This window comes from Polyodon spathula, chromosome 14 (assembly GCF_017654505.1).
Source record: "Polyodon spathula isolate WHYD16114869_AA chromosome 14, ASM1765450v1, whole genome shotgun sequence".
Taxonomy (NCBI): domain Eukaryota; kingdom Metazoa; phylum Chordata; class Actinopteri; order Acipenseriformes; family Polyodontidae; genus Polyodon; species Polyodon spathula.
This window is the reverse complement of record NC_054547.1, coordinates 33342032-33368633: the sequence shown is the minus strand read 5'-3', so window position 1 is coordinate 33368633 and position 26602 is coordinate 33342032. Positions and strand designations below refer to the sequence as shown.

General features: G+C 35.7%; 4 protein-coding genes across 6 annotated transcripts; 2 read left to right on the top strand and 2 right to left on the bottom strand.

Moving 5' to 3' along the window:
* Positions 1-1913: 1913 nt before the first annotated feature.
* LOC121326593 (transmembrane 4 L6 family member 1-like) lies at positions 1914-4364 on the bottom strand. The gene is made up of 5 exons (XM_041269925.1): positions 4188-4364; positions 3341-3430; positions 3110-3252; positions 2594-2774; positions 1914-2213 (listed from the first exon to the last, which is right to left on the bottom strand). Exons 1-5 carry the CDS (start codon positions 4362-4364, stop codon positions 2196-2198), a joined length of 609 nt encoding a protein of 202 aa, XP_041125859.1. The 3' UTR covers positions 1914-2195.
* A 1135-nt stretch (positions 4365-5499) lies between these two features.
* LOC121327184 (transmembrane 4 L6 family member 4-like) lies at positions 5500-9521 on the bottom strand. The gene is made up of 5 exons (XM_041271042.1): positions 9244-9521; positions 8545-8634; positions 7575-7708; positions 6815-6998; positions 5500-6258 (listed from the first exon to the last, which is right to left on the bottom strand). The coding sequence occupies exons 1-5, from the start codon at positions 9415-9417 to the stop codon at positions 6241-6243; spliced, it is 600 nt and encodes a 199-aa protein (XP_041126976.1). The 5' UTR covers positions 9418-9521; the 3' UTR covers positions 5500-6240.
* A 1457-nt stretch (positions 9522-10978) lies between these two features.
* On the top strand, positions 10979-20054 carry LOC121327277 (glutathione hydrolase-like YwrD proenzyme). Of its 3 annotated transcripts, XM_041271216.1 has the most exons (11): positions 10979-11378; positions 12217-12370; positions 13383-13536; positions 14286-14489; positions 15837-15989; positions 16334-16421; positions 16630-16801; positions 17286-17442; positions 18298-18468; positions 18726-18810; positions 19606-20052. In XM_041271216.1, the coding sequence occupies exons 1-11, from the start codon at positions 11276-11278 to the stop codon at positions 19848-19850; spliced, it is 1686 nt and encodes a 561-aa protein (XP_041127150.1). In that variant the 5' UTR covers positions 10979-11275; the 3' UTR covers positions 19851-20052. The 3 variants fall into 3 exon arrangements, with proteins under 3 accessions (XP_041127150.1, XP_041127151.1, XP_041127152.1); XM_041271217.1 differs by lacking the exon at positions 15837-15989 and having other exon boundaries at positions 19606-20054; XM_041271218.1 differs by lacking the exon at positions 18298-18468.
* A 1399-nt stretch (positions 20055-21453) lies between these two features.
* On the top strand, positions 21454-25668 carry LOC121327278 (transmembrane 4 L6 family member 1-like). Its single transcript, XM_041271219.1, has 4 exons — positions 21454-21738; positions 23774-23863; positions 23948-24090; positions 24522-25668. The coding sequence occupies exons 1-4, from the start codon at positions 21562-21564 to the stop codon at positions 24718-24720; spliced, it is 609 nt and encodes a 202-aa protein (XP_041127153.1). The 5' UTR covers positions 21454-21561; the 3' UTR covers positions 24721-25668.
* The last annotated feature ends 934 nt before the right edge of the window (positions 25669-26602 follow it).

Sequence of the window (26602 nt, the reverse complement as noted above, 5' to 3'; positions counted from 1 at the left end):
CCAGGCCATGTTGGCGTGTCTGGTTTGTGGCACATGACTAGAAGTAGGTCTTAATGATAAAGCAGCCCTGCAGCACGATCATTGCTTCCCCAGATTGCGATACACTGCTCCAAACTAACAGATCATTCCTCCTCAAATGAAGTTCTGTAACAAAACGTATTTTCCTCTTAATTTCATACGGAGATCTATTTGGTCAAACTGTAAAATTTTCCCATTTCCTTCACAACACATCCTTAAATATATAAGTTTTAAAAACGCAGACATTACTTTCTTGTTGTTAAATGTTTCTGTTGCTCTGTAGGAATTGTACTCAGGCTGTTAAAACACAGCTAATTTTTGGTCATGCATGCAGGAGAAGGCAGCTGCTTGGAGCTTGTACAGGGCTTTTTTTAATCTGACTCGTAAATCATTCGGGGTGATGGCACATTCGGATTTCATTCAGCTTAATATCTCCATATATAGTAAAAGATGGCCTTTTGCAAAGGGATGGGGATTTCAGGGATCGGACTGAAGCAACAGCAGCTGAGTGGAAATGGCCATGTTATAAGAGGGGCTTGGTTTGTAGTGAGACAAATGCTGGACCACGGTTATTACAGACTATCCCATGGCTTTTTTAATAAATAAACCCAATGCAGTATTTTCTTGCAATAAAGCTGCCTCCTCTTAAGTGCCCAAACGATGGCACTGCCCGTTGCTTTTCACTAGCTCTGAAGAAACTGAGGAGGGAGTATCGTATCTGAATGGCAGTTGCAGGGAGTTTCTAGTTCTAGTACTAATATAAAGAATAAAGTATCTTCTACACAGGACTTTTTTTTTAAAAGGAGATATAATAAAAAAGGAGATATAAAGTCCTAATTAGGAGATATAAAGTCCTACATAGGAGATAGCGGATCTATATATAGATATATATAGTATATATATATATTATATATATTGGCACGAAGATGCGACTAGGATGCTTCCGTTGGGATCAAAGTGTAACAACAATGAGCACAAAACAAGAACTGGTTCATTTTTGCACTGTGTGTTTATAGGTTAAAATCTAAATATGAAACCTTATTCAAACATGCCACTTAGTGGCCAGTATTGTAATTGAGGTTTCTTTTGTCAACCCTTTGAAGAGTAGGCCCTTTTTGAGTTATTGACCTGCCTTTGATTTTTGGGGTAAATGTAAGGTCTTGATATGAAGGATTTTGAGGGCCTATTTTAATGTGAAGCTGTACTTGTAGTAGTTGTACTTTCTTGTAAAAACTTAATTATTTCAGAAGACCCATTATTATTATTATTATTATGACAATTATAGCTGCCAATTATCAAATGTACATTTACAAATGACTAGAAATATATTTTAGATAAATTCCATCAGGGCTTCTATATGCCAGTTAGTTTTTAACAGCCTCCCGCAATACTGATTGATGTCCACTAGATAACGCCACCAATTCCTTTTTCACGAAAGTAAAAATGCAGACCATTTTTAAACCACCATTCAAAGTTTGAAAGAAATCTATACTATAACCCCATCTGCTGGACATAAGACAACATTGTCATGTAATCAGTATACTAGGGGCATGTGTTTTTAATGGTATTGTGAGATCTCAGCTTCAAAGAAAATGGCCCTTAGCAGCTCTCATGACCAATAATACAATAAGAAACCCAACATAGCAACTACGGATGAGCTGGTGACCAAGACAGCATATGTACACTGGCCTCTGGGCACCCAGCAGGTATGTACATATTAAAAAAAAAACATTGACTTTAAAACTTTACAGCAAAAGGAATTTTAATATACAGTAAATGTATTTTCTTAGACCATCTTAGCTAGCTTCTCCACCAACAACCCCCTGCACTGGCTAGACCAGCTTAAAACCAGTAATCCATGCGCTCTGACCAGTACACACCAGTGCTGATCACGGCTGGATTCACTCTCCGCTTTACTGCTCTGCAGATTGTTTTCATTCAAGGAGGCTGGATGGGATCAAGCTAATTATGTCAAAAATGAGTTTTACTTCCACATTTCCTTTTCAGATTCTTACTACACATAAACACTTCACCAACCTACTCGCTAACAAGAACACAGTTTCTAGTAAAGGTCAAGTATCATGAACTGGTTCACGAAATAATAATACGGAACCCATTTTACAAACGGTTTCAAAGTATATCTGGAACTAGATCAGCTCTTTTCTTGAGTGTCATCTTCACGCTGGCTCAACGGTCTGAAAAGAGACAAACACACACAGGTACAGCAATGCGAACAACAAAGTGGACATGCAGGAATAGTTTTTTCAACAGTGTAGTTGTGCCTTCGTAGAACCAATTTTCATACCAATGTACATATATTCAATGTAGATGCTATCTAAGCCAATAACACTTGCTGGGTATATTATATAATTCTTTAAGAAATTACTATAAGAATGTATATCAGGTGTTGCACATGTGGTTAATTGTCTTATTTATGAGTTTATGATATAGCGGGGAATTTACACTCACAATAATCTATTGACCAATATATTACATGAAAGGGATATTGTTCTACATTGGAATGAACAAAAAAGGGAAATTCTTATCTCCTGCAATACAAAGTGCTTTGGAATACCTGCTTCCAGCAGTTACAGTTTCCACAAAGCCCGACCAGCATCCCGTTTATTAACTGAACTAAGCAGAGGATGAACTCCATGCCACTGAGAGCCAGGAGAGCCGAGAACAGAGTCCCATTCCACAGCACGATATTCGCTGGTTCAGTGCATGTTCTCCATACGGAGGGATCAAACAGGTAGCTGTGAAACAAAATAAAAACAGAATCTTTCTGAGCATTCTATTTCTTATTTTAAATGCCATTATTCCACTGGTATTACACGTGTAACATGTGATGGGTTATCTATAACAATGTGAACGTTTTTACTTCATTTTACATTCGGACAGGCCTACATGCGAATATTATTTATATGTGAAGTGAAACTATATTATTTGGTGTTCTTTAATCTTTATTTTTGCTTGCAAGATCTGTGCTAGGTAAGACATATTTCCTAGCATAATAAAAATCTGCAACACGGTTACTGGGAATCAGTGAGTTATAAATAAACATGCTGTATGGTTCAGGTTTGGATAGTACCTGCCAAAGCTATTTGCAAAGGGATAGCGCCATCCTCTGCTGGTTAAACAGTAAGGCCCTTCAGTAAGAGCCAGGGCTGCAACAATGAAACAGTATCCCGAGCCACCTATTCCAATCAGGACAATCAGCAGCCAGCAAAGCATCTGTTGGGGTCGAGGGAAACAAAAACTATTGTACTGTGATACAATGACATTAGCTTTATATTATGATTTCAAGCAAAACGAGTCTTACAGAACAGCCACTCCCACACTCAGCGTTTCCATAGCAGCCACAAGAAACAGTTTTTTCCAAACATGTGAACATGACAGAAGATGAAATCACCTGGAAATTAAACAAACAGAACTTTTATTTGTGGCTAATGCATATATATATATATATATATATATATATATATATATATATATATATATATATATATATATATATATACACATACACATATCTATGTATATATGTGTGTGTATATATGCATGTATGTATGTATACATATACAATATACAAATATACATATTGTTTCTGTCATTATATTAAGTAATGACAGAAACAAAAACTATTATCGCATACAATATATATTTAATTTACATCAGATATAAACATAAAGCCAAAATGTTATTACTCTATATTTAAGTTACAGTTAGTGCAGAGCACCCAAACTAAACAAGACAACCTTTTATGGTAAACTGAAATAGTGATTTGTTATATGGGCAAAGATGTTCATATGAATTTCAGTGTTTAATACAGCACACATCAAGTCTCCAGATCTCAACTATTTGGCTGGAAGAGTCAGATTCAGAAAATGTGTTACCTGTTAAATAGTTCCCACGATGAAATTATTCTGGCAGCATAGTGCCAAAACAGATTACTGTTTATATTTTGGGCTAAGAATTCAAATGTGTAAAAACTGTAAACATTCTTATTGAGACATAATTTATTTTTTTTTAAAATACAGCAAGCTATTTTCCTTTATTAGATGTTTGGAACGTGTGCATTACAATTTTCTCCAGAACCCATGAACATATTTATCATAAACACACTTAGCGGTGCGCTGTAGCATATTGCCTGTATTGAGAAGACTTACCAGAAGCCCGGCTCCAACAATCCCTTCAAAGAACCACACAAAGTTAGTGAGCTTGTTGTTGATGGCAAACTGGATCTCCCCATTGGGGAAATAGAGCAGCAGATCAGCAAGGACACACAGCACAGCCAGTGGAATGAGAGCCACTGCAATGTATTTTGTGCATTTCTCAAAACACATTCCGAATTGTGTCTCCACACCTCAGCATTGAAGCTTCAGAGTTATCAGTTTTACTTCCGATAGTGCAGTATGAGGAAACCTGTACAGATCTCTCCCTCGTTGGTTGTGCACATCTGTCTTCTATTTGTACAGGCCTGTGTGCATTGTGTCTATTCCCCATATTTTATTAATTGATTTGGTTTCTATGGTAGGAGAGTTTATTGAGAGAATATGAGCAAAGCTTCACTTCTAACAACAGAATCTATCATTTGCACACGGCTAGATTCCTATGAAAAATATTAATGAAATGTCTTTTTATTTATTTATTTATTTATTTATTTTTTTAAAAGATAATTCATTTGAGGATTTCGCAATTGTTTGGCCTACAATTCTAATTTGAGTATGGTAGACCATCTCTCAATCTGAACTGGTCATTGATTTGTTTTGTAATGATCCAGTGGGGGCTTCATCCACCACACAAAAGAGCAGTAAGAAAGTCTCTTGTATTACCTTCGATCACCTTGTCTTAGCTGTAGGGGTCAGTCACCTACCAATACTCTCACAACACTTTTACCATCACCACCCACAATATTAGGGTAACAGATGCTTTGGAGTCCAAAAATAAAAAAAGCAACAAGGAGTTTCAGAGACATTACAAACTGAATTACCAGATGGCTTTTCAAGCGTATTCTTTTGGCTTCTGTTTTTTGTCATAATACAGGGGAGTACATTCAATTGATTTGAACAGATCTAAATACTGCCATATTTTAAGGACCAAATCAGTCTTTTTTCTCTAAATACAAAAACACACCAAACAGATGTTGCTCTCAAAGTAGCCCTTTTAGAAATGATTAAACAATGTTGGTTTTTAGATCCTCCATGGTTAAGACCAATGTAATAGTCCCCACAGTGTTGTTATTTGGCTTCTTTGATCTCGTCATGAGAAATGTAGACCATTTTAAGCAGCTATTGCAATTACATGTGCTGGCTGGAGCTATAGCGCCCTCTATCATAGGCCTGTAGTCCTACAATCTTGTAGCCTGTCTGAAGTAAACAAGTGACTTGTGTTATTTATCACAGCAAGTCTATCACGATGCAGTCTGACATATATTAATATATCATTTAATAAACTCAATTGTAGAGATTACATCACTTGTTGTTGATATAAATATTTATTTTTAAAAAAATCTCAGGTCATACAAGATGATGCAATACAATTTCCACAGATGGTACACAGTACATAATGTGTGAACATGTAAACAACCCTGAAATAATAACCTCTTGTAATTGATTTGTGATTAATGTTAATAATATAAAAAAAGACATGCCATATATAATTATATAGCTGACTGAGCTTTTTTTGCTGTATACAAATACAAAACATTAAAGGTAGCATGTTTGTATGTTTATGAGTTAGTTAATGGTCGATTAAGATCTTTGGAATCACTTTAAAATACAGGTCCAATGACTACACTATAGCTACAACTTACACATTACTTACACAGTTACCACTTTGTTAAACACACATGGTTAATGTTGGAGTTTCATGCTCACAGTCATAGAATTATGTACTAAATGGACAGGATAACTGCAATGCCATTATGTATCGTTAATATACCTGTATTTTGAAGTGTATTCAGATCAATACTCCAAAAGACTAAAGTTGAACGTAAATCTGCTAAAGTTTTAATAATCAAAAAATAAATATATATAGGAAAAAAATGGCATCCGTTTTGTGCATCTGTTATCATAAGACAACCATCCTCCAACAAAGTGTAAAACAATGCCCCATTACATTTCTGAAATAGCAAAATAAAATGTAACATTTTTATAAGAGACTTGCCGGCTTGTTTACAGCAAGAAATGTGTCACACTGCCTTCTTTTTATTCAGTGCAGTTAGACAGGTCCATTGCCCTTTAAAAAAATAAAGAATACAAAAATGAATTACATAGAAAACATTTAAAGAGGTGCTAGCATGTGTGAGTGTGTGTTAAGTGCCATGTAATTAACTGGGAATTGAACCATTAATTTTGTCCCCTCTCTTTGTGGGAAAGAACGCTGGTGTGCCTTTATCAATCAAAAAGCAAAGAAAAAAAGAAAATGAGCGAGTGAGAGAGAAAGAAATACTAACTAGAGAGAAAGTCACAATTAATGTCAGTTAAAACATAATTTTAAATAATTGGGATTACTGGGATCATTACAGCCCAACTCTACAGCACAGGTGATCAAAAACAGATACATGTTTGGCCTAATAAAGTTGCATACAGGATTCTCAGACTGTTGTTTGTGGGGTATCCCAGATAAAAAAAAAAAAAAATGTGGGGTACAAAATTTTACAATGGTTTAAGGCCCACTACCCCACAGACAGGGTAAAACATACCTACAGTACACCACATTCATTTTATTATGAAAACACAATATCAACTTTATAGAAACAAACAGAAGTGGAGTGTGTTCATAAAATAGTTACCCCACAGCAGCCACAACAGTCTCCACATATTGTGCCGATGAGCCCGTTAATGACCTGGACTGCGCACAGCACCGCCTGGACACCGGCCATTATCAACAGCATAGAAAAGAGGGTCAGGTGCCAAGTGACAATATCTCCAGGCCCTTTACACTCAGTCCATAGTGTGCTGTTTGACAGATAATTCCTGTAGAATAAATGCATGGTCATTACATAATTCAGTACAAATGAACTTCACATGTAAAGGATAATATATTGCATGGAGCCATTATATATATATATATATATATATATATATATATATTATATATATATATATATATATATATATATATATACACACACACACACACACACTGAGTGATTTGAACGTTTTCTTAGATTTTGAAACAGACAGTTGTGTTAATAATTATATAGAGAATAATGCATGGCGAAGCCCAAGCAGTTTATCCAAGCATCTCTAGGGTGGGCATTACATTCTCATTTATCACACAAAACCCCATGCAGTATTTTTTATAATCTCTGGTGAGCATTTTTTTCCTGCCAGAGTTCTAAAGTTCTGTGTTGCTTGTAGTGGGGGGGGGGCTAGTTAATCTATATCAGTGAGTGATTAGTTAACACGTGTTTTCCGTAATAACCATCCGGTTGAGCCTATTGAAAAATTGCTCAGCAATTATAATAATAATAATAATAATAATAATAATAATAATAATAATAATAAGTCTTCTAAGTTTTACATCACATTTAGAAGCATGTTTCTTACCCATTATCGAATGGATACATATATCCTGTATCAGTCTTACATTTTGGACCTTTATTAATGGCAACAGCAGACACTATGAAAGAGTATCCTGCTCCTACCAGTCCCACTGCAGCGAATATAATAGAGGTGAACATCTAGAAGAACAAGATGCATATACATTTATACAAGGAGGTAGAGTTCAGTACGCAATATTGCGTTATTACAGATCATCTGTCTACATGCATTTCTGTTAGCTCAACAAGGAAGGATACTGAATTGGGAACAGAGAAAGTACAACAAAGGCAGCTACAGTCAGCTTTCCTCGCATGGTACATACAAGCATATCTCAACCCTGCCTGGGACCGACTCCAAGGCAGGGGGTGAGAGGGTCTCCAATTTGCCTATCCAATCTTTCGCCTCTGGGAGACCGTCAGACTACATTTAAAATAGGCCCTCAAAATCCTCCATATAAATACAGTATGACTTTTAGTCACAAACCAGTCCTGGTGCTTGTTCAAACCATGTTCTAAATTGTTTAATTGAACCAATTAAAGCTTCATTCAGACCCTGAAGTAGTTCATTATCTCCTTTTATCTGTTTAACCTGGAGCGGAATTGAACCTCCAGGACTGTGACTGGACACCCCTGCTCTTAACAATGACAGATCTAAATGCTGTCACCCTAAAATAGGGTCTTATTAAAAATACACACATTGGTTTCATGACCTAAGTACATAAAAAGTTCAATTTGAATTAACTTAAAAGAGGCTGTTATTATTTGACCTACTGTAAAGGTTAGAGTGTAATTAATGTCCAATTTCCAATCCACTAGGCCAATAAAAAATAGGAGTTAATTAAAGACTAGCGTTAACGCTTGGAAAATATCTAACACCTGTTGGCTGGATTACTGTACAGCCCCATGAACGGGCCATCATTACGAAGTACAGTCGTTTTGAGGTGTGCTCATATTTGATGTTTTTATTCATTTTGTACCGCAAAGCGTTTCCCGCAGCTCTCATTCCCGCAGCAACCACAGCAGTCATTGTTTTTCAGACCCAGAAAAACCAAGGCAGGGAATATCATCTGCAAAAGAATGCAAAGCACATCTGAATTGAACCCCAGTACTGATAACACATTTCTCAGGATGTGTCGTGATACAGACTGCTTCAAACTGTGCAGTCTGTATAGAGTTTAAATATTCTGTGCATGTAATACAGACACCATGAATTCCAATAACAGGAGAGGCAAAACATTAATAATCGTTTTGAACCTTTTCTAACAAGTTCTCTTCAACCAATTACTTGCAAGTAAATGTTTATTTTGCCTGATTATACATGTTACAAACTGAATTTAGGCAACAACAGAAAAACATCTTTGAATGCAGTTATAAGTAGATCATTCATTGGAAGATTTTGGTCATGCTCTGTCTCCTCTCCACCTGCTTGTGGCCAGAGCATTTAGTTATTTAAAATTGTCCGGTCATACTTTATATTAACTAGGCAATAATTACCAATGATTGCAGTTATTAATGACATAACTGCAATCCTCTCTAATGTTATGATTGAGGCTAGTGTTGCGACAATACCATTTAATATAACTAAATTATTTGGTAATATCAATGGTAATATGTAGTATTAACTAAAACAGATATTTGACTTATTTATGTATTTATTTATTATACTTCAAACTTACTAGAACTCCAGACCCCATTATTCCTCCGAAGCACCACACCTCGTCTGTGATGTGTTCATTGTTACCTGCTGTTTTCCCTCCTGGAAAAAAAAGTAAAATGTTTGCAAGGGTGCAAAGAATAGCAAGAGGAATGAGAGTGATGCCAAGGCATTTGGCAAAGCTACCAGAACACATTTTTCAGAGAAAGACAAAAAAGAAGAGCCAATCAAATATTCTTGAGGTTTGGAATTAAATCTTTTTTCCTTTCTTAAAAGAATCCAATGTAGTATGACAACCAAAAATCTTCCAATAACTTTGATCATTTCTGTTTGGTGGACTGTATATATAGATCCGGATGCCCATGATGTCATTGTGACCCTCCTTAAAATAATTAAGGTCAGTTTCATGCGCTATGGCAACCATCTGCTTCAGTTAATATTCTACTTCACTGGTTGAGACACTGTCATGCAATTTCAGAGATAACCTCATAATGTCTGGGTTATCACAGGCTAATACGAACCCACCCCCATCAGTAATATAACGTTGTGACAAAACGATTTATATCAGTTAAAGCTTTGCTTTGACCAATTAGGAAATACATCTTTAACCATGTTAGGTTAAAACAGAACTGACGTTTGGAACGCTCTATAGAAATATTTAACCATTTATTTAACAAACAAACAAACAAACAAACCTATGCAGGTGTGTTGTTATGAAGAATACCCTAAACAATAATTGAAACTGCTTAGGTCATTTCGTCTACAAGCTGACTTTTTTATTTTTATTTTTTTTTTTACCAAAAATCAGCTCAGCTGCGTCTTCTTCCAAAGTCCACATTAAACATTTTTACAGCCAATTGAAAGAGTTCTAGTGCTATCAGAGCTGTTCCTAAAGTACTTAATGTTGGGTGTGAAAAGCTATAGTACCAACAAAATTAGCAATTATTAACCAGGTGCATGAAAAATTAATATATTTCCACAACCAATAATCATGTTGAGGGTGTGAGACTGTTACCCTTAATGAAGTAATGAGCAACAAAGAAGCTCCTGCCAACTGAGCAGGGAGATGCAGCCTTATATATAATTTGCAAAAAATATATAAAACATGAGAAAAAGGGTAGCCCGTTGATACAACAAACAGCAAGCGTGTGTTGCATTGCAGGAAATTCCCCGTGATCTAAAAACGAAAATGTTTCAACATACATTCCCATTTAAAGCGCTTAACTGTGTTAATGTGACAACCGATCATTAAGGGAAATACTAGTCATGTTAATGAACAGTAAACAGCCCTTAAAAAATTAATTAATTAAAATTAAATTAAATTAAATTAAATTAAAAAAATTAATACAAAAAGTGTACCCTAACACCCTACATTCCCCACAATCCTTTGCAACCTACACCGCTGTTGTTTGTGAAGAGAAAGCTTTCTCTCTTTTCATCGGCTGGTATCAGATACGATAGTTTGTTCGTTGTCGGGCTAGCTATTTAACATTTTATTGCACTGGGATCACAAGGGGTTTTTGCCTTTTGTTGTGTACAGCATGTTTACATGTAGTGTAGACTATTTATAGCGCGTAGTCTTACAACAGAAAGTGACAGCTGCGAGTTAAAAAACAGCACGGCTCTCGAGTCTTTTTAGTAACTTTGTTTTATTGAAAACATTCTAGCACACTAATAATACTAATACTACTACTACTACTACTAATAATAATAATAATAATAATAATAATAATAATAATAATATTATTATTATTAATACGCACACACAGAAAGCTTAGTGTTTGTAATATGCAGTTTTGTTTAAGATGTCACTGCAAGAATAGTGTTAAAGCCTTTTCGCAAACATGATTGCAGAGAGATTATTCATTGAATTGTTTAAATGATTCACAAAGCATGACCATTGAACTTTTCAATCTCTCCGGCCTACTTTTACCTGAAAAAGAGACCTTTGACGCCTTGAAAGCTTGTGATTAATTATTGTTTAGTCAGTCCAATAAAAGGTGTTACATCTCCTTTTATCTATAGGGTGTTCTCGCTGTTGCATTTAGGAAGACATGTCCTTCCCACAGCTGGCTTTCACCTCTGGACGATCACCTGTTGTTTGCACTAATGGCTGTGTTGCCTCAAGCCAGCCATTAGCAACAGCTATTGGCCTGGGTAAGTTGTTTTTTTATTTTTTATTTGTCTTGGATGTTAGAAATAACAACAAAAAACCACTAAATAATAAGTATTACACTGTCTCAAAAACATTAACCTGGCTTCTGCAGGCACCTGGAAACATATGCCTTAGAAATGACACAAGAGTGTGCTTATAATGTAAAACCAGGATAATTCCTCAAGGCTTCCCATAGTAAAATGATATTAATATGTAGCAATGGTCTGTGGTACCATATTTATTGCACAACGCGGTTTATGTTTCTTATTTGTATAATATTAGAAAGCACAACATTAAATACATTTTTTTTTTTTCATTTTTAAGGTAAAAAAAGAGTTTATGAGTTAAACATCTGAAACCTAAATATATGGGTTAATTGCTAGATACCCCCTGAGAGGGATTGTCAAATCTGAAGGGTCATAATTATTGAGCAAATTCTGCTTTTCATTTTACAACAAATGCTGATGTAGAAGATGCACGCAGATATAGAAAAATACACCTTGCATATGGTGCATACATTTTTTTATCGATCTTCAGCAGGGTCAGTGAAATAATCAGGAACTGGTTGGAGCAGTCATGCAATGGAATCGGTGTGTTATAAGCAATTCTGCACAGCTCTTGTGTCTGATTTGCTGGCACTCAGGAACAGTTGATCTTAATGCATTGCAAAGACACATTACAAACGCACAATACTATAAGATTTGTGTATTCCCATGCAAAAAAAAAAAAATATATAATATACATTGTAATATGTAATTATCCAAATCCATTTGACTTTTTTTTTTTTTTTTTTGGGGGGGGGGGGGGGGTTGGGTGGGGGTGCTGTGAAATACCTCCCAGATGTATTAAAGAGAGGAGGGAATGCTGCAGATGCTGCTGTGGCTGTGGCGGCTGCTTTAAATGTGACAGAACCCTGCAGCACTGGCATTGGTGGAGACTGCTTCTGTCTCTTTTACGATGCTGAAAGCAGACAGGTGAAAGGACTGAATGGAAGGTAGGGAAAACGGAATAAAATAAATATCTTCTGCAACTGTCTGAGAACTAGTTTAATTAAATCATTTAATGCCCTGTTTCACAGACCCTGATTAGCACTACTAGTAAAGTAAATAGCACAGGTGGTGTTGGCATTTTTAAAAATTAATTAAAGTGGACATGTATAATATATAGACGTGGTCAGATTTGTTGGTCAGTTTCTGATCACGCCATCTGTCGCTTTTTGAGTGAAAGTGGGCTCCATGGAAGAAGATCCAGGAGGACTCCACTTTTGAAAGAAAAACATAAAGGCACACTGGAATTTGCTAAAATGCATATTGACAAGCCACAATCCTTCTGGGAGAATGTCCTTTGGACAGATGAGTCAAAACTGGAGCTTTTTGGCAAGTCACATTAGCTCTATGTTCACAGACGAAAAAATGAAGCTTTCAAAGAAAAGAACACCATACCTACAGTGAAACATGGAGGAGGCTCGGTTATGTTTTGGGGCTGCTTTGCTGCGCCTGGCACAGGGTGCCTTGAATCTGTGCAGGGCACAATGAAATCTCAAGACTATTAAGGCATTCTGGAGCAAAACATACTGCCCAGTGTCAGAAAGCTCTGTCTCAGTCTCAGGTCATGGGTCCTCCAACAGGATAATGACCCAAAACACACAGCTAAAAGCACCCAAGAATGGATAAGAATAAAACATTGGACTATTCTGAACTGGCCATCTATGAGTCCTGATATCGAATATATATATATATATATATATATATATATATATATATATATATATATTCATGTATTGTTATATGTGTAGTGTATCAGAAGTTTAAAAAAAATAAAAATAATTGTGAGCTGTATTATTGACTGGTTTGTAGAGACCAGTAAAGAGAAATCAGTGAGATCAGTACAGAGAGAGTTTGTTAGCTGTGTTTTTGAGCTGTTAGGTTGAGTGTGAGTGTGCAATCCTTCTCCGTTGTAATTTGTTCTGGTTCAAGATAGGCCATTTGTTTGATCTCTCCCCACAGTGGCAGAAGTCCTCGAGCCCTCACTCTCAGTGTGATTGAGCAGTGTGGTTTTGATGAGGCAAACCCCCTTCATCCATTCCATGCCCTGAACATCACTGTACCTGGAGCAGCAGCTGGCTGGTGTGACACTGTTGATTGCTTTGGCAGCAAAAAGGTACACTTGATATAATGGGCTTGACCTGACATTACTGCTATTAAAATGAAGACCAGAGAGTGTGCAAACAGTTACTAGCTACCAGACCAAGTATAAACACAATGCACAGATGCAATAATGAAATGTAGCTTATTTTTTTGTCTTGTGTTTTTATGTATAGAAACTATGGAGTGGGCAGCCCCAATAAGAGTTGCAACAATAAGGTCCTTGCCCTAAGTAATGTGTTTATTAATACAAAAATAGACAATGTACTATATTTACTCAAGTACACTTTTTTACTTAAGGCAGTGGAAAACTGGTAATGTTTCAAGAAAAGAAAAAACAACCCCCAAATTTATTATGTATTGCCATAGTTCCATATTTAAACAGTTTTATTCTTGGCTTAAGAACAATGATGGTAGATTTCAGGAAGTCCCAGACCAGTACAAACCACACAACTGAACAGTTTTAACTTAGACATACAATAGCCTCATTAGGGACTCACATAAATGTATTATAGGTCTAGAAATGTAAAAAAAAAAAAAAAAAATCCCCTTTTGCAGTTACAACACAAACAGTGTGATAAGTATTCGTTTAACACAGGATTACATTGGCCTGGGAGTATTTTGGATGTTTTAACAAAAATCCAAAAGTTGTTTTATTTTATATGAAAATAAATACATTTTCAAAAAATTCAGCCTCACCGAGTTTGATTTGTTTTACTAACTAATTTATCAGTAATGCACATTTTAAACACATGCTTGTTGCAGCTTTCTCTGAGTGACATTCTGCAGCCTGCCATTGAGCTGGCAGAGAGGGGGTTCCCGGTGGCTGAGATCACTGCATTCCAGTGGGCAAAATGGATGGGTGCCCTGGAAAAATTCGGAAAGAAACCGGAAGCTTTCCTAATCAATAACCAGCCGCCAAAACATGGACAGGTGTTTAAGAACCCACTGTTAGCTCAAACATTCAAGGTATTTATTATTGAGCATATGTGATTTGAATAAAACATTTATTCTGTTCTATTCCGCTGTCTTACTCAGTCAATGTAAACTACTCAAGGTAGGCAGGCTTTCTCTGACCAGCCCCTCAAGACAAAAATCATGGAGACACGTTAAAACACTTTATTACTTATGTTGATTTCAGTCACAATGCGCAAAGAGATTCTCTTGTGTAATGTGGTGCTGGCGCTTGTAGTACATGCTTTACCAACAAAGTAGAGTTCATTACTTTTTTGTATAAGATGAGTCTGATTCATAAGAGTTGGGTGAGGGTCATATTTTTTATGTGGGAATTCTGGCTCCCATTGTTTGCTTGGTATAGTGTAGTTGATAACTATGTCAAAGGCAATCCACTTACTCTGATAATGGCAAACAAATGTAGGGATCTAAATACCCATGTGCTGTGTTAGGCATACTATTAAGAACTGTTTATTTATTTATATGTTTATTTACCTCTTGTTAGGCTTTTAAACTACAGTATGATAACTTAAGTAATTGTTTAATGCCAGCTCTAAAACTAAAATTGCTGTTAACAAATTAATTGCATGTGTATAAATATGTAAAAATGTACTTAAAAAAATAAATAAATAAATAAATAAAACTTAGCGGCAAGCAAGTAGCAGAAAAAGGGGTCTATTAAGTATTTCATTTATTTATTTGTGAAATAAAATGTCACTGTCTTCCATTTTAATAGACATCACAGTAGAGAGTACGGTCTGTTAACTTTCCAAGCCATGAGATGCTTTGGTAATTTATTAACTTCCATATCTCCGCCGTTACTGTGGAAATTCCTGTATAACAATCAACAACAATGACTAGCTCTCTTTCTTTGATTTCTAAATTGGTACTAAAATAAGCAAATTAGCCATTCAGTTCAAACGCTGCGCTGTATATACTGCGTCCAATGTCCACCACAAGGCCTCCGAAAAATACATTTCTTCCATAATATGCAAATGACTAGGTTCAAAAGGACAAGGTGGAACATATTACTTGTATAACTTGATTATGGGTGTAAATTATTTTGTTTTGAACCCATTGTATGTTTTATTTGTCACAATTTTCAGCTTTGTATATTCATTATTTACTGATTTTGAGGGGAAAGGATTCCCTGCCCATACAGTAGTAAAACCATTGACATGTTCATTTTGCCTTTTAAAGCAGATTTTAATGCAATTTCAGTCACTAAATTGTAAGTCAGGTAATGTAAGCAAACATACTTCTGATTAGTCATTTTTGGGGGAATGAATGAATGAAAGAAAACGATCACGACATCAGAAAAAGACTTTCTTCTGAAGAGCTGCGCTTGTGTTTCTTCTCCAGGAGCTTGCGCAATATGGCAGAAGGGGCTTCTATGAAGGAAGAATTGCTGAGGCCATTGTAGAGATCATTCAGCAGAATGGCGGGGTCATGTGTTTAGATGATCTTAAGAATCATGCCAGTTTGAATGTAACGCCGATTTGCACAGACTATAAAGTAAGCAAAAAAAAAAAAAAAAATAGAAGAGAAAAACATGCACAGTCGACCCAAGGTGTACGTAGAATCAGAATAACAGAAAAATGGTTTTGTATGAAGTTTGCTCTTAGAACTTCATTATTATCAAATGTAGATGAGTTTCGGGTGACTATAGGAAGATGTTTATTATACAAATGTATGATTTAGGACATTTGAACTTTGTTACTCAGTTCAGTGGTCATATGACTTGAGTTAATAAACCAATAATTTGTCAAGGGGGTAATGCCACAAAAATTGTACCCATGATTTAAAAAAATCTGAGTGTTAGTTACTCTTTGTTGGTATTGTTGTATATTTTGTTTTAGGGAGTGAGACTCTGGGAGATACCTCCTAGTGGACAAGGAATCACTGCCCTGATTGCTCTCAACATATTAGAAAACTTCTGCATTAAAGGTATTTTACACATATCTATCATGCAGTAGTGATATGCTGACTGGGTAATTTACTCATCTTTTTTTTAAATGAAAGCATAAAATATCTAATGACTGATTAGCCCTTGTAAATATTGTACTCAAATGTGATTACAAAAAAGTATGTTTATTGTGTTTTGAGACGGAACCCAACGATATTCTGTGTTATAGTTTTTCTTTTTTATTCACAGATATGGACCACAACAGTGCAGATTACCTCCATGTTCTGGCAGAAGCACTGAAGCTCAGTTTTTCCGATACGTCTCATTTCTGTGCCGACCCTGACAAGGTTAAAGTACCAGTTCAAGAACTTTTGTCAAAAGAGTATTGCAAACAGCGTTCAGAACTTATCAGCTTTCAAAAGTAAGCTTAAAGTTTAAATGACTAATTGAGTCATTTTTTTTCTATTTTTTTTTTTTTTATTTTTATATTGGGCATGGTAATAGGGAGAAACTATAAAGGGTTTTTGCTTGTACGTGTGATAGTTCTGTGTGAGCACCACACCAGCACCTCCCTTGTGAGGTAACTGCTAGTACCAGGGACCAAATGTTTATTTAAGATAGGAGTGTTTACTCAAATTCACTGATATCTTGATAAGCAGAGCTTGGCCTCTGCATGAGCTGTATAAAGGTGTATATTGATTTAGTTAATAACGTTTCATAAGCTTCTGTGGACTTTACTCTGTTTAGTAGCGTTGCCAGTTTAAGTGCAATTACATTTTTATCCTACTGCCCACCCTATAATGTGACGCTTTTCACTTTATACAAAAAAAAAACCTTCCTCAAGCTGTTCTGTTTTGTCATTTATATTACCTGGTGTTGTATCTGTCTGTCTTTAACCTTCCCAGAGCAAACAGCCAGCTGGAACACGGCATCCCTGCAGGAAGTGACACGGTATACTTCACTGTGGTGGACAAAGAGGGCAATGCCTGCTCGTTTATCAACAGTAACTACATGGGGTTTGGAACGGGCCTAGCTCCTGAAGGTTGTGGATTTACTCTACAAGTAAGCACTAAGGATGAGCTGGCTCACAGCTGACATGAAAATTAATATTTCTGGAAAATGACTATAACTGACTGTACTTAGATGTCACACTTTAGATCTACACTTACACATTAGCTTGTTCAGGGCCTAGCCAATGTTGCCTTAGGTAAGGTAGTCTAAGAATAATGCTAATCTGGGTCTGTGACACCAGACATCAATGGTAAAATCTGATTAAAACGAAAGGAACAGAGTCACGTCTTCCCGAAATGTATCAATATTGCCCTTGTATATTCTAAATGTATGAAGGCTTCATTACTCTTATCACAAAAGTTTATTTAAATATCATAAAAAATTAATATTTTAGGAGAGGTTTGAATAATACAAGATAAGTCTTGTTTCAGATATTGGACTCTTAATAAGTAAAATCATGCTCTTCAAATGTATACACACTTTTATTTATAATGTTGGTACTGTTGTTCATAAATCATACAGGTTAAAACACCGAAACAAAATACAAATAACACACACAAAAAAAAAAAAGAAAACATGACCAGAACTGGAGGAAAAAAAAAAAAAATTGGATTGGAAAAATCTTGATAGCCATATAAAACTTAACAGCTAATTAAACTTTTAGAAGGAAATTGAATGCACAATGATATCGAGTCAAGAAAGAGGCTGACTTTGAACAGAAATCTACTTGCCCTGTCCAGCCTGCCTCTAGTCTACTGTACGATTTCCTGTGGAAAAAATGATTTGAATTACAAACTGTTTTTTTTTTTTTTTTTTTTTTTTTTTTTTTTTTTTTTTTTTTTTTTTTTTTTTTTTTTTTTTTTCCCTCTGTTTCTAATAAAACGGTTCTCTTGTTGCTACATTTAGAACAGAGGGGCTTGCTTCAGTTTTGCCCATGACCATCCAAACTGTGTGGCTCCAGAGAAGAGACCCTATCACTCGATAATCCCTGCACTAGCAACATCCACAGCGAGTGGAGGGCTTCTGTGTTCCTTCGGAGTCATGGGGGCTCTCATGCAGCCTCAAGGGCATGTACAGGTAGCAACTGCTCTGTGACCTGTGACCTGTGGAGCTAAACAAAGAGAGTATGGTTGAGTGATTGTCAGGAAACCATTCAAAATAATAATCCTGCACGATTTGAGACAGTTTAAAAAAATAATTCGGCAGGTTTCATTCGACAAATTGAGTTAATTCTATAGAGCGATGCAAAACCTTAGGCCATAGCTGCAGAGCTTATTGCTATTGTCCTGTCATCTCTACTGAAGAATAATGGTCCAATTTATTTTTCCACAAAGGTGTTGCTTAATATGTTTGAGTTTGGAATGGATCCACAGCAAGCTGTTGATGCAGCTCGTCTTTATGTGCAGTACAAGAAGCCTGGTAAGTCGGTATTAGTAATCAGGGAAGATGTACATTTATACAGTTTTTTGAAGGCTCCTTTTCAGTTCCAACATCTATGCAACAGTATGTGGCTTACACAGCAAGCTTTTATCAAGATACAATAGTCATATGATATCAATGACACTGGAGTACAGTGGTCCCTATTTATCAAAACCTTTTACACCAGTGGAAAACAAATTGTAACATAGGGAAAAATAAGCTTTAAGCAATTATTTTACTAGTTTTGTAACGTTATTGGTATTTTTTCATTTGATCTAAATTGATTCCTGGGGTAAATATCTTCAATAAGTATGGGTTATTGTGCAGATTTACATAATAACACAATGCAATTCCCTAGCAAAAAGCTTTGATTTATTTTTTCCACATTCAAAATAGTTTTCATATTTTTGTGATTCAATAGTTACATTCTTGGGTGTGATTACATGTGTACTGCCTGAATGAACTAAAAACAACAGGGTTTAATCTTTAAAGTTTTCTTTCAATGAGCGAAAAATCGAGTAATCGCATATCTTATAAGTCGCAAATGACATGAAATTGCAATAATACATTTTCATACATTTTCTGTAAAACAAGAAGTTATACTTTAATGCCAGAAGAACAGTTTTGTTTACATACATTATTTTATAAATTTATAACAGCTTATTTAAGTTGTTTAAATCGACCACATTTAATTGATTGATTAATCTTTAAAAAACAAAACAATCATTTATGCTACAAAAAAAAAATACATGGTATAAGACTCATTTTTTAAACCAGTCTGCATTTTTAACACAGACAAAAAATGGCATGTGTCGCTGGAAGATGGAATTGCAGTTTCTGTGGCAGAGGATCTCAAGGAAAGAGGTCATGATGTGCAGTGGCCTGTAACTGGACATGACCGGGCGCAGTTTGGACGAGGACAGGTTATTGCCAATGGGAGTTGGTGGGAATCTTTGAGTTCATGTGATTCCAGTAAACAAGAAAGGGTTCTGTGGGCTGGATCCGATCCACGGGGAGACGGCTGTGCATTGGGATATTAGGGTTTTAACTCTCACCTCCTGTAAAAAAAAAAAAAAAGTTTAAAGTATGAATCGTTTTGATTGTTTAATAATGGTGCATTTTAACTGATTTTAATAAGCTGCAGAACAGTGCTGAAGGCTGGTCTTTGGGTATTTGTACTAAAGTTTATTTAATTTAAAAATCACTCTCAATAAAGACATTTTCTTTTGAAGACTCTGCGTTTGATTTGTACACCAAGGATTAAAAAAAAAAAAAAAAAAAAAGATATCACTGTAACAGATTGTGCTTGGGCGGGTACACTTTTGTTACAGACACTGCTGTCCCCTGTTGGTAATGTGAGGTCAATGCAAAAAATTAAACCTCTATAATGGGTAAAGTATAAAAATTGGTTACTGTAAGAATTGATTTTAAAATATAAAAGAAATTGATTTGATTATCAGTGAGATCTGGCCTAGGGCATTGCTTATTTAAATATACAACCAGCTGGGAAAACAAAGGTGTAAAGCAAAGGTGAATGAACATTATTGACACCAAGTAAAGCTAACTTAACTTAAAGATAATCTAACTTTAGCAAATGCCATATCTTGTTGCGTAGAACTACTAACACCACACCATTGTGTATGGACGTTATGTTTCACCTTCATCATGTGCTCACGCCAGCAACAGGCTGAAGCCTATGTAAAGCAGCACTTACTAATTTGTTTGGGGTATTACCCAGATATAGTTTTACCTCCCATATCTAGAAACGATTGTTGCTGTACAGTAGACCCCTTAGTCTTGTGCGTATATAATGTAACCAACGCTGCAGTGTGTTTTTTTTTTTTTTTTTTTTTTTTTCACTAGCATGTCTAACATGTTCGGGGTGTTTAACAGTTTATGTCAATTCTGACATAGGTAAAAGTCCACAGAACCCACACAATTTAGTACCGTTGTAGGTAGTCCTAACCAAAAATCATCACAAAAATGATTTCAATTAGTGTCTGAAGTTTGAGAAAATGTTTTATTTTTATAAATAAGTTTTCACAAATTGTCTGTTTCAAAAGTTTACAAAGCAAATATGCATAGCCAAAATATATATAAATAATTTTCTCTACAAAGTACACCTTGTTTCCAGGGAGTGGTGGTATTACTGTTCAGGGCTGATAATGCAGTCATTTGTCAGAGATCGGGCATGTTTTTATTGATCTTCAGATTTGCTTAGACAATCCCAGTTGTTATAAAATGTTCCAGAAAATATCCCTTTTTCAATTGTGTTTGCATCGACATTCATATTTTAATTGTTTCTCTGACCAAGGTGGTCGCAATTGTCTCATTTTGTGGCATCACATATGCAGTGTTTCTTTAGAAGAAGACTTGAACTTCTTAGTAGGGTGAAATTAATACAGAGAACATAGGCACAGCATAGGTGAACATGCATGCATGTGTTTACCAAGGTTAAGCATAAGAACAAAGCCTCAGTAGTGATTAGTTATATTCTGTGATGCATAATACCCCCACCTTCATCCTCCCTTCCCTTTAGCCTGGTGACAACTCTATGAATCATGTAAGTGGCATTTAGTGATTGTCATTGTTGACAGAACTTTAGAAGTGCCTGCCTAAACAACTGGTTCATTGCCCTGGTAACCAGCTCTAGTTTGCTGTATTTAAGGACTAGCACTCAGAAGTCCTGAAAGGCTGTTTGTCTGGCTCTGCTCTGATTGTCCATACGCATTTCACTTTCTACTTCCTACCATGTGTTTTCGGGGATGTGCAAAGTGTCTTGGTCACTCCTTGATACCACTGGCAGTGTGCTGCATTGTTGCCAACATTTTGCTTTATTTTCCAAATGGAGAAACTAAATATGCCAACGACAACAACCTGACTAACTTCGTGTGGTTCTTTCATGGAATAGTGGGAGCTGGTGTTCTGGTGAGTAATATTTCTAAGTACATATGCAGTGTATGAGAGTGCTAGCTAGCTTCCCAGGGAAGATTGTGGATCCACTTTTATGGATAAAACCTTTAATGTAAACCTTGTTTTGGTTGTGTTTTTTACAATCTTTTTACAGAACAACACATCTATTATTTAGTCATTAGAAACAGATATACGGTAGGACAAGACAGGTACAGCAGATTTTGTTTTCGGTTTTGAAAACATTCTTTGAAATCATTTATGTTTTTCACTAAGAGACGAGTGACTGACATCTCATAAGAATTGTATACATATCTGTCTTTCTAGTCCTCTGGAGTGGTCTGTTCACATCATTCTTTATATTTCACACAGAGTACAATGGGGTGATATGTTTGCAATATTAAATAGACTGCATTTTAGTTTAAAAAAAAAAAAGTCTTGCTTTTAAAGGAGAATAGCATTAATTTCAGTAAAAGGGAATTCAGTGTGATGTGCTGCAAATGCTGTTAATAAATTAGTTTAAGGTGTGTGATCACCACTGTTTCAAAGAAACGCCACTTTGTAAATATCATTTGTATTGCCCGTTGTCTGTTACCATTGGAGTGAGTATGAAATAAAAAGCCATTGTATTCAGCAGGTGTTCTATGATGACCATATCATCTTAGAAAAAAGCTTGTTCAAACAGTACCTTTCAATATTTCTTTTGCTTGCCAAAAGCACTGTCTTAAAGGTTTAGAAATTAGCAATGTTACATCTAGATTATCAATGCTCTTCTCTGCAGTTTGTCATTAGCACAAGAATAAAGTTACCAGAACAGAAACAAACAAATCAGACATTTTGATTTAAGGAGGGTGGTAAATAATCCTAAATTGTTTATATTGTTTAAAAAAAAAAAAAGAAAGTGTTGAGCAGTAAAAAGCTTTGTGAATCTGCACCCATATTTTAATGGTAATGTAAAAAGGACATCGATTACATTCTCTTAATTAAACTGTTAAAAATGAATGACTGGTGAACAGTGACCTTCCTTAGAACAAGGCTGTTAAAACTGTGATTGCTCAGGAGTGTGAGTGTCTTTGTTTTTAGTTTGAATGCCTTTTAGGAATTACCCATATGGAAAAAAATATATTTCACAAATATATATATATATTTTTTTTTAATGATGTATTTCAATATATTTTTGCGGCCATGTTTATATATATATATATATATATATATATATATATATATATATATATATATATATATATATATATATATATATCTCCCAACATATAGTATGAAATTTAAGGGAACATATTTCAAAGTATGCTTCCATATATTTTTACAACATTTTGATTTATATTATAATATATAATAACATATCGGGGCATTACTTCTGCACATCCGTATCACTCAGAATTGATTTCAGGTTCAACAGAGTTACATCAACCAAGTTTTATACATAGAGCTGAAAAGCATAACACAGGTCAAGGAATTCAACACACAGTATGGAAAGACAAGGGGTCACACCAAACGACTCACACACACTATATGGTAACACATCACACTTACACCAGACAGGACAGGACAGTGGTACACAAAGGGAACTAATAACATAAGAAACATCCAAAAAGGGGAAAAGTCCACCTGTCCTTCAGAACCAATAGAAAGTCAAATCACCCAGTCCCAGCATGCCATGATCTTGAGCTATTATTTTAAGCAGTTGTTGATGCTCACTTGTTCTGTTGTTATCTTCTACCAAAAACAGTGGTGGAGCCTTTCTTAATGCTGCAAGAGCAATTTCAATTGAGCAGTGTTCTAGATTTGATATCTCAAATGTTTCACTTTTCCTCCAACAAATATCCTAAATCTAAAATAATACAAAAAAGAAAGATTACGTCAGATTGCTTGATCGATTCCCTTATTTCTAAATGTCACTGTGTCTGCCTGTCTTACAGGTTGAATTCTGCTGTGCCTTCTCTTTTTCAGAATTTTTGCAATTGCTCAATCATACTTTCAGAATGGGTGTGGTGATGCAATATTCATGGCCACTGTTACGTGTTTGTTTTCCTAGATGTTCCTGCCCGCTGCAGTTTTTATCAGACTGGAGCATGACAACTGTGCCGGTTGCTGTGGAAATTATGCTTGCGGGGAAAGTTGTGTGGTAAGTGGTGGTGTCGCCTGTACTGGAATGAACAGATGGCCAGGGGCTTCAGTAACGTGCTGACCTTGCCTTGCTTCTCTTTAGATGCTGTCCTCCGTCTTGGTGGCTCTGATTGGATTAGCTGGATCTGTGTACTGCTTTATCGTTTCTGCGCTGGCTCTGCAGGAAGGCCCATACTGCAGAACAGGAGCCACGTGGGAGTACCCTTTTGCAAATGGAAATGGAGGGTATGATTGCATTGCATCCTGTGTGTTTTTATTTTAAAAGAGAATGCATATTTCAGACTCAAGGGATGGCTTGGTGGATTACCAATTTGTTGAAGCACCCCACCAGGTTGCCAATGTGCTTGCAGCTAGTTCTGATGCTTAAGATGTCCTGTTTTCACAACTGAACTGGCTAAGAGAAGTATTTTACATTAGGGTCTATTTTAACAATCGACACAGTGTAATATTACATTTATATTTCCTCTGCTTGTGTTATCCATTAGGGGTGATTTGCTGTCCTCTTTCTTAAAATAACTTAAAATATAAATACAGTGGTTCTGCAAAGGATATTATCAGTTTAGATGGCTATAGACACCCTGTTGTCTTGTCCTGAATTGATCATTCATTCGTATAATAATGCAGTGTATTTGAACATTCATTTCAATAATTGACAGGTACCTAAAAGACCACAATATGTGGACCAGCTGCCTAGAGCCTGCACATGTGGTGGAGTGGAACGTCACTCTGTTCTCTATCCTGCTGGCCCTCAGTGGAGTGCAAGTCATCATCTGTGCAGTGCAGATCATCAATGGCTTGATTGGAGGAATCTGTGGACCCTGCTGCTGTGGGCAGGAGTATGGCATGAAGGCATAAATGTAGAAATGCAAAGAGAAAAAGAAAAAAAAAGTCACTCAAATACGGTTCATAAGAAATTTTGGGGCCATCCATAAAAGATAAATCCCCATCACTTGTCCACAGCTGTCTGCATGGTTCCAGTCCCTTCTGCCATGAATGCGCTTCATGGCTGACCTCTTTTACCAAGTGAATTTATAATGAATGAATTGTTTGTTTTCTTTCAGAAGTACTGATATGTAAATTTCAGCCACTTATTGCAGGGTGATTTTTTTTTTTTGGGTGTATGTTTATTTTAAATATTAATAGTTAATATAAATAGTTTGACTATATTTAGGCTGAATATTGTAAAGTACTGTGGGGTGTACAGTATAACTGCAGCTCTAATTCCTGACAGAAGAATTAAAACTAGTCATACAAATAATAGATCTAACACTAAATGCCTCCTTGTTTCCTATTTCGATTTATAAAAATGTTTAAACACTGGGTAGGGTCCTATAATAATTATTTAAACAACTTTGATCAATTGAATTGAATGTGGTGTGTGTCTTCTTGTCACAGGGAATATTGAGTAAGCACTCTCATTTAAACAGAGGGCATGACTTCTGTGTCTACTTTTACAATATATCAGGAGTTCTAGCTAATGGACCCGGAAGCTATAATAACCCCCCCTTTTTTTTAAATATTAAATATTAATATGCTTATTATACTATGCTTATTATACTTTGAGATTTGCATATGTAAGCTACAGTATATACATTTTATATATCATATATATTGCAAAGCACTGATGTTTATTAAATATTCTGTGTCTGTTTTTTCTTCTTTTGAATGCAGTTCTGTAGACTGCAGTAAATATTTATTTTATACTAAAAGAATCTTACATTTTTTGGAGAACAGGGTGAATTGAACTTGTCTATTGTAAGTTGTAAAGAGAAGAGGTGTATTAATAAAAATTTTCCATGTTAATACTTTGTTGGTTTTAATATTAAAATATAAAACGTGTTTCCCGAAGCTGGGTATTCGTTTATTGTTGACTTACTACTTCCTAGGCAACAAGCCAGGCAGTACATCAGACACAGAGGTCATACACTGCCTCAGAGCTAGGATGAGCTGAAGTTTATTCAAGTTACATTGTCAGTGTGTCTCATAGGATCACAGCTTTTTAAAACAAAATGTTTTTAGATCGAAAGCACAATATCCACACGCACTTGAACAGATTGTACCATTACAGAAACTTGTATTGCTGTCAAAGTTTGTGATGGAAAGCATCACTTTGCTTGTAACAGAAATTACATAGATTCTAAAGGCATGTGTTTGTTTAACTGGTGGAAACTGGAGAACCTCTCTGGTAAAGCAGTCTGTACTAAACTGTTACAGAAACTTTACCAAATAGGTATCGCATCAGTTTGCTTCGGACCTTGAAAACTGTTAGGCAATGCTTGCTAGCAAACTATTCAATAACTTTAGTAGTTAAAGACTATATTATTACATTCATTTCTTTTAAAATGGTGACTGTGCATACAAAGGTACTTCTGCAAATAGAATATTTTATTTTTGTGCAAAGGTACAAAATAGCAAAAATAAATTGAAATATCAGCGTTGTTTAATTCAAGTCTTTTGATACTTTATGTTGTTTTTTTTCTTCTTTGTAGTGGATAAATGGATACTGCTTCACCACAAAAGAAACTACTGTGAAAGAACTACAGTATAACAAACTGTGTCAGACCACTTTCACAGTACTGTGCTGGCTCTGGGCCGCCACACATTTAGGTCTGCAACCTCGTTCAAATTTGCAGTTTAAGGCGCCTTTGCGCATTTACATATGTGACGGAAAAGCAGGCCTAAAATGTGGCGAATTGCTTTTTTTTTTTTTTTTTTTTTAAATGGAACGATAGCCTGC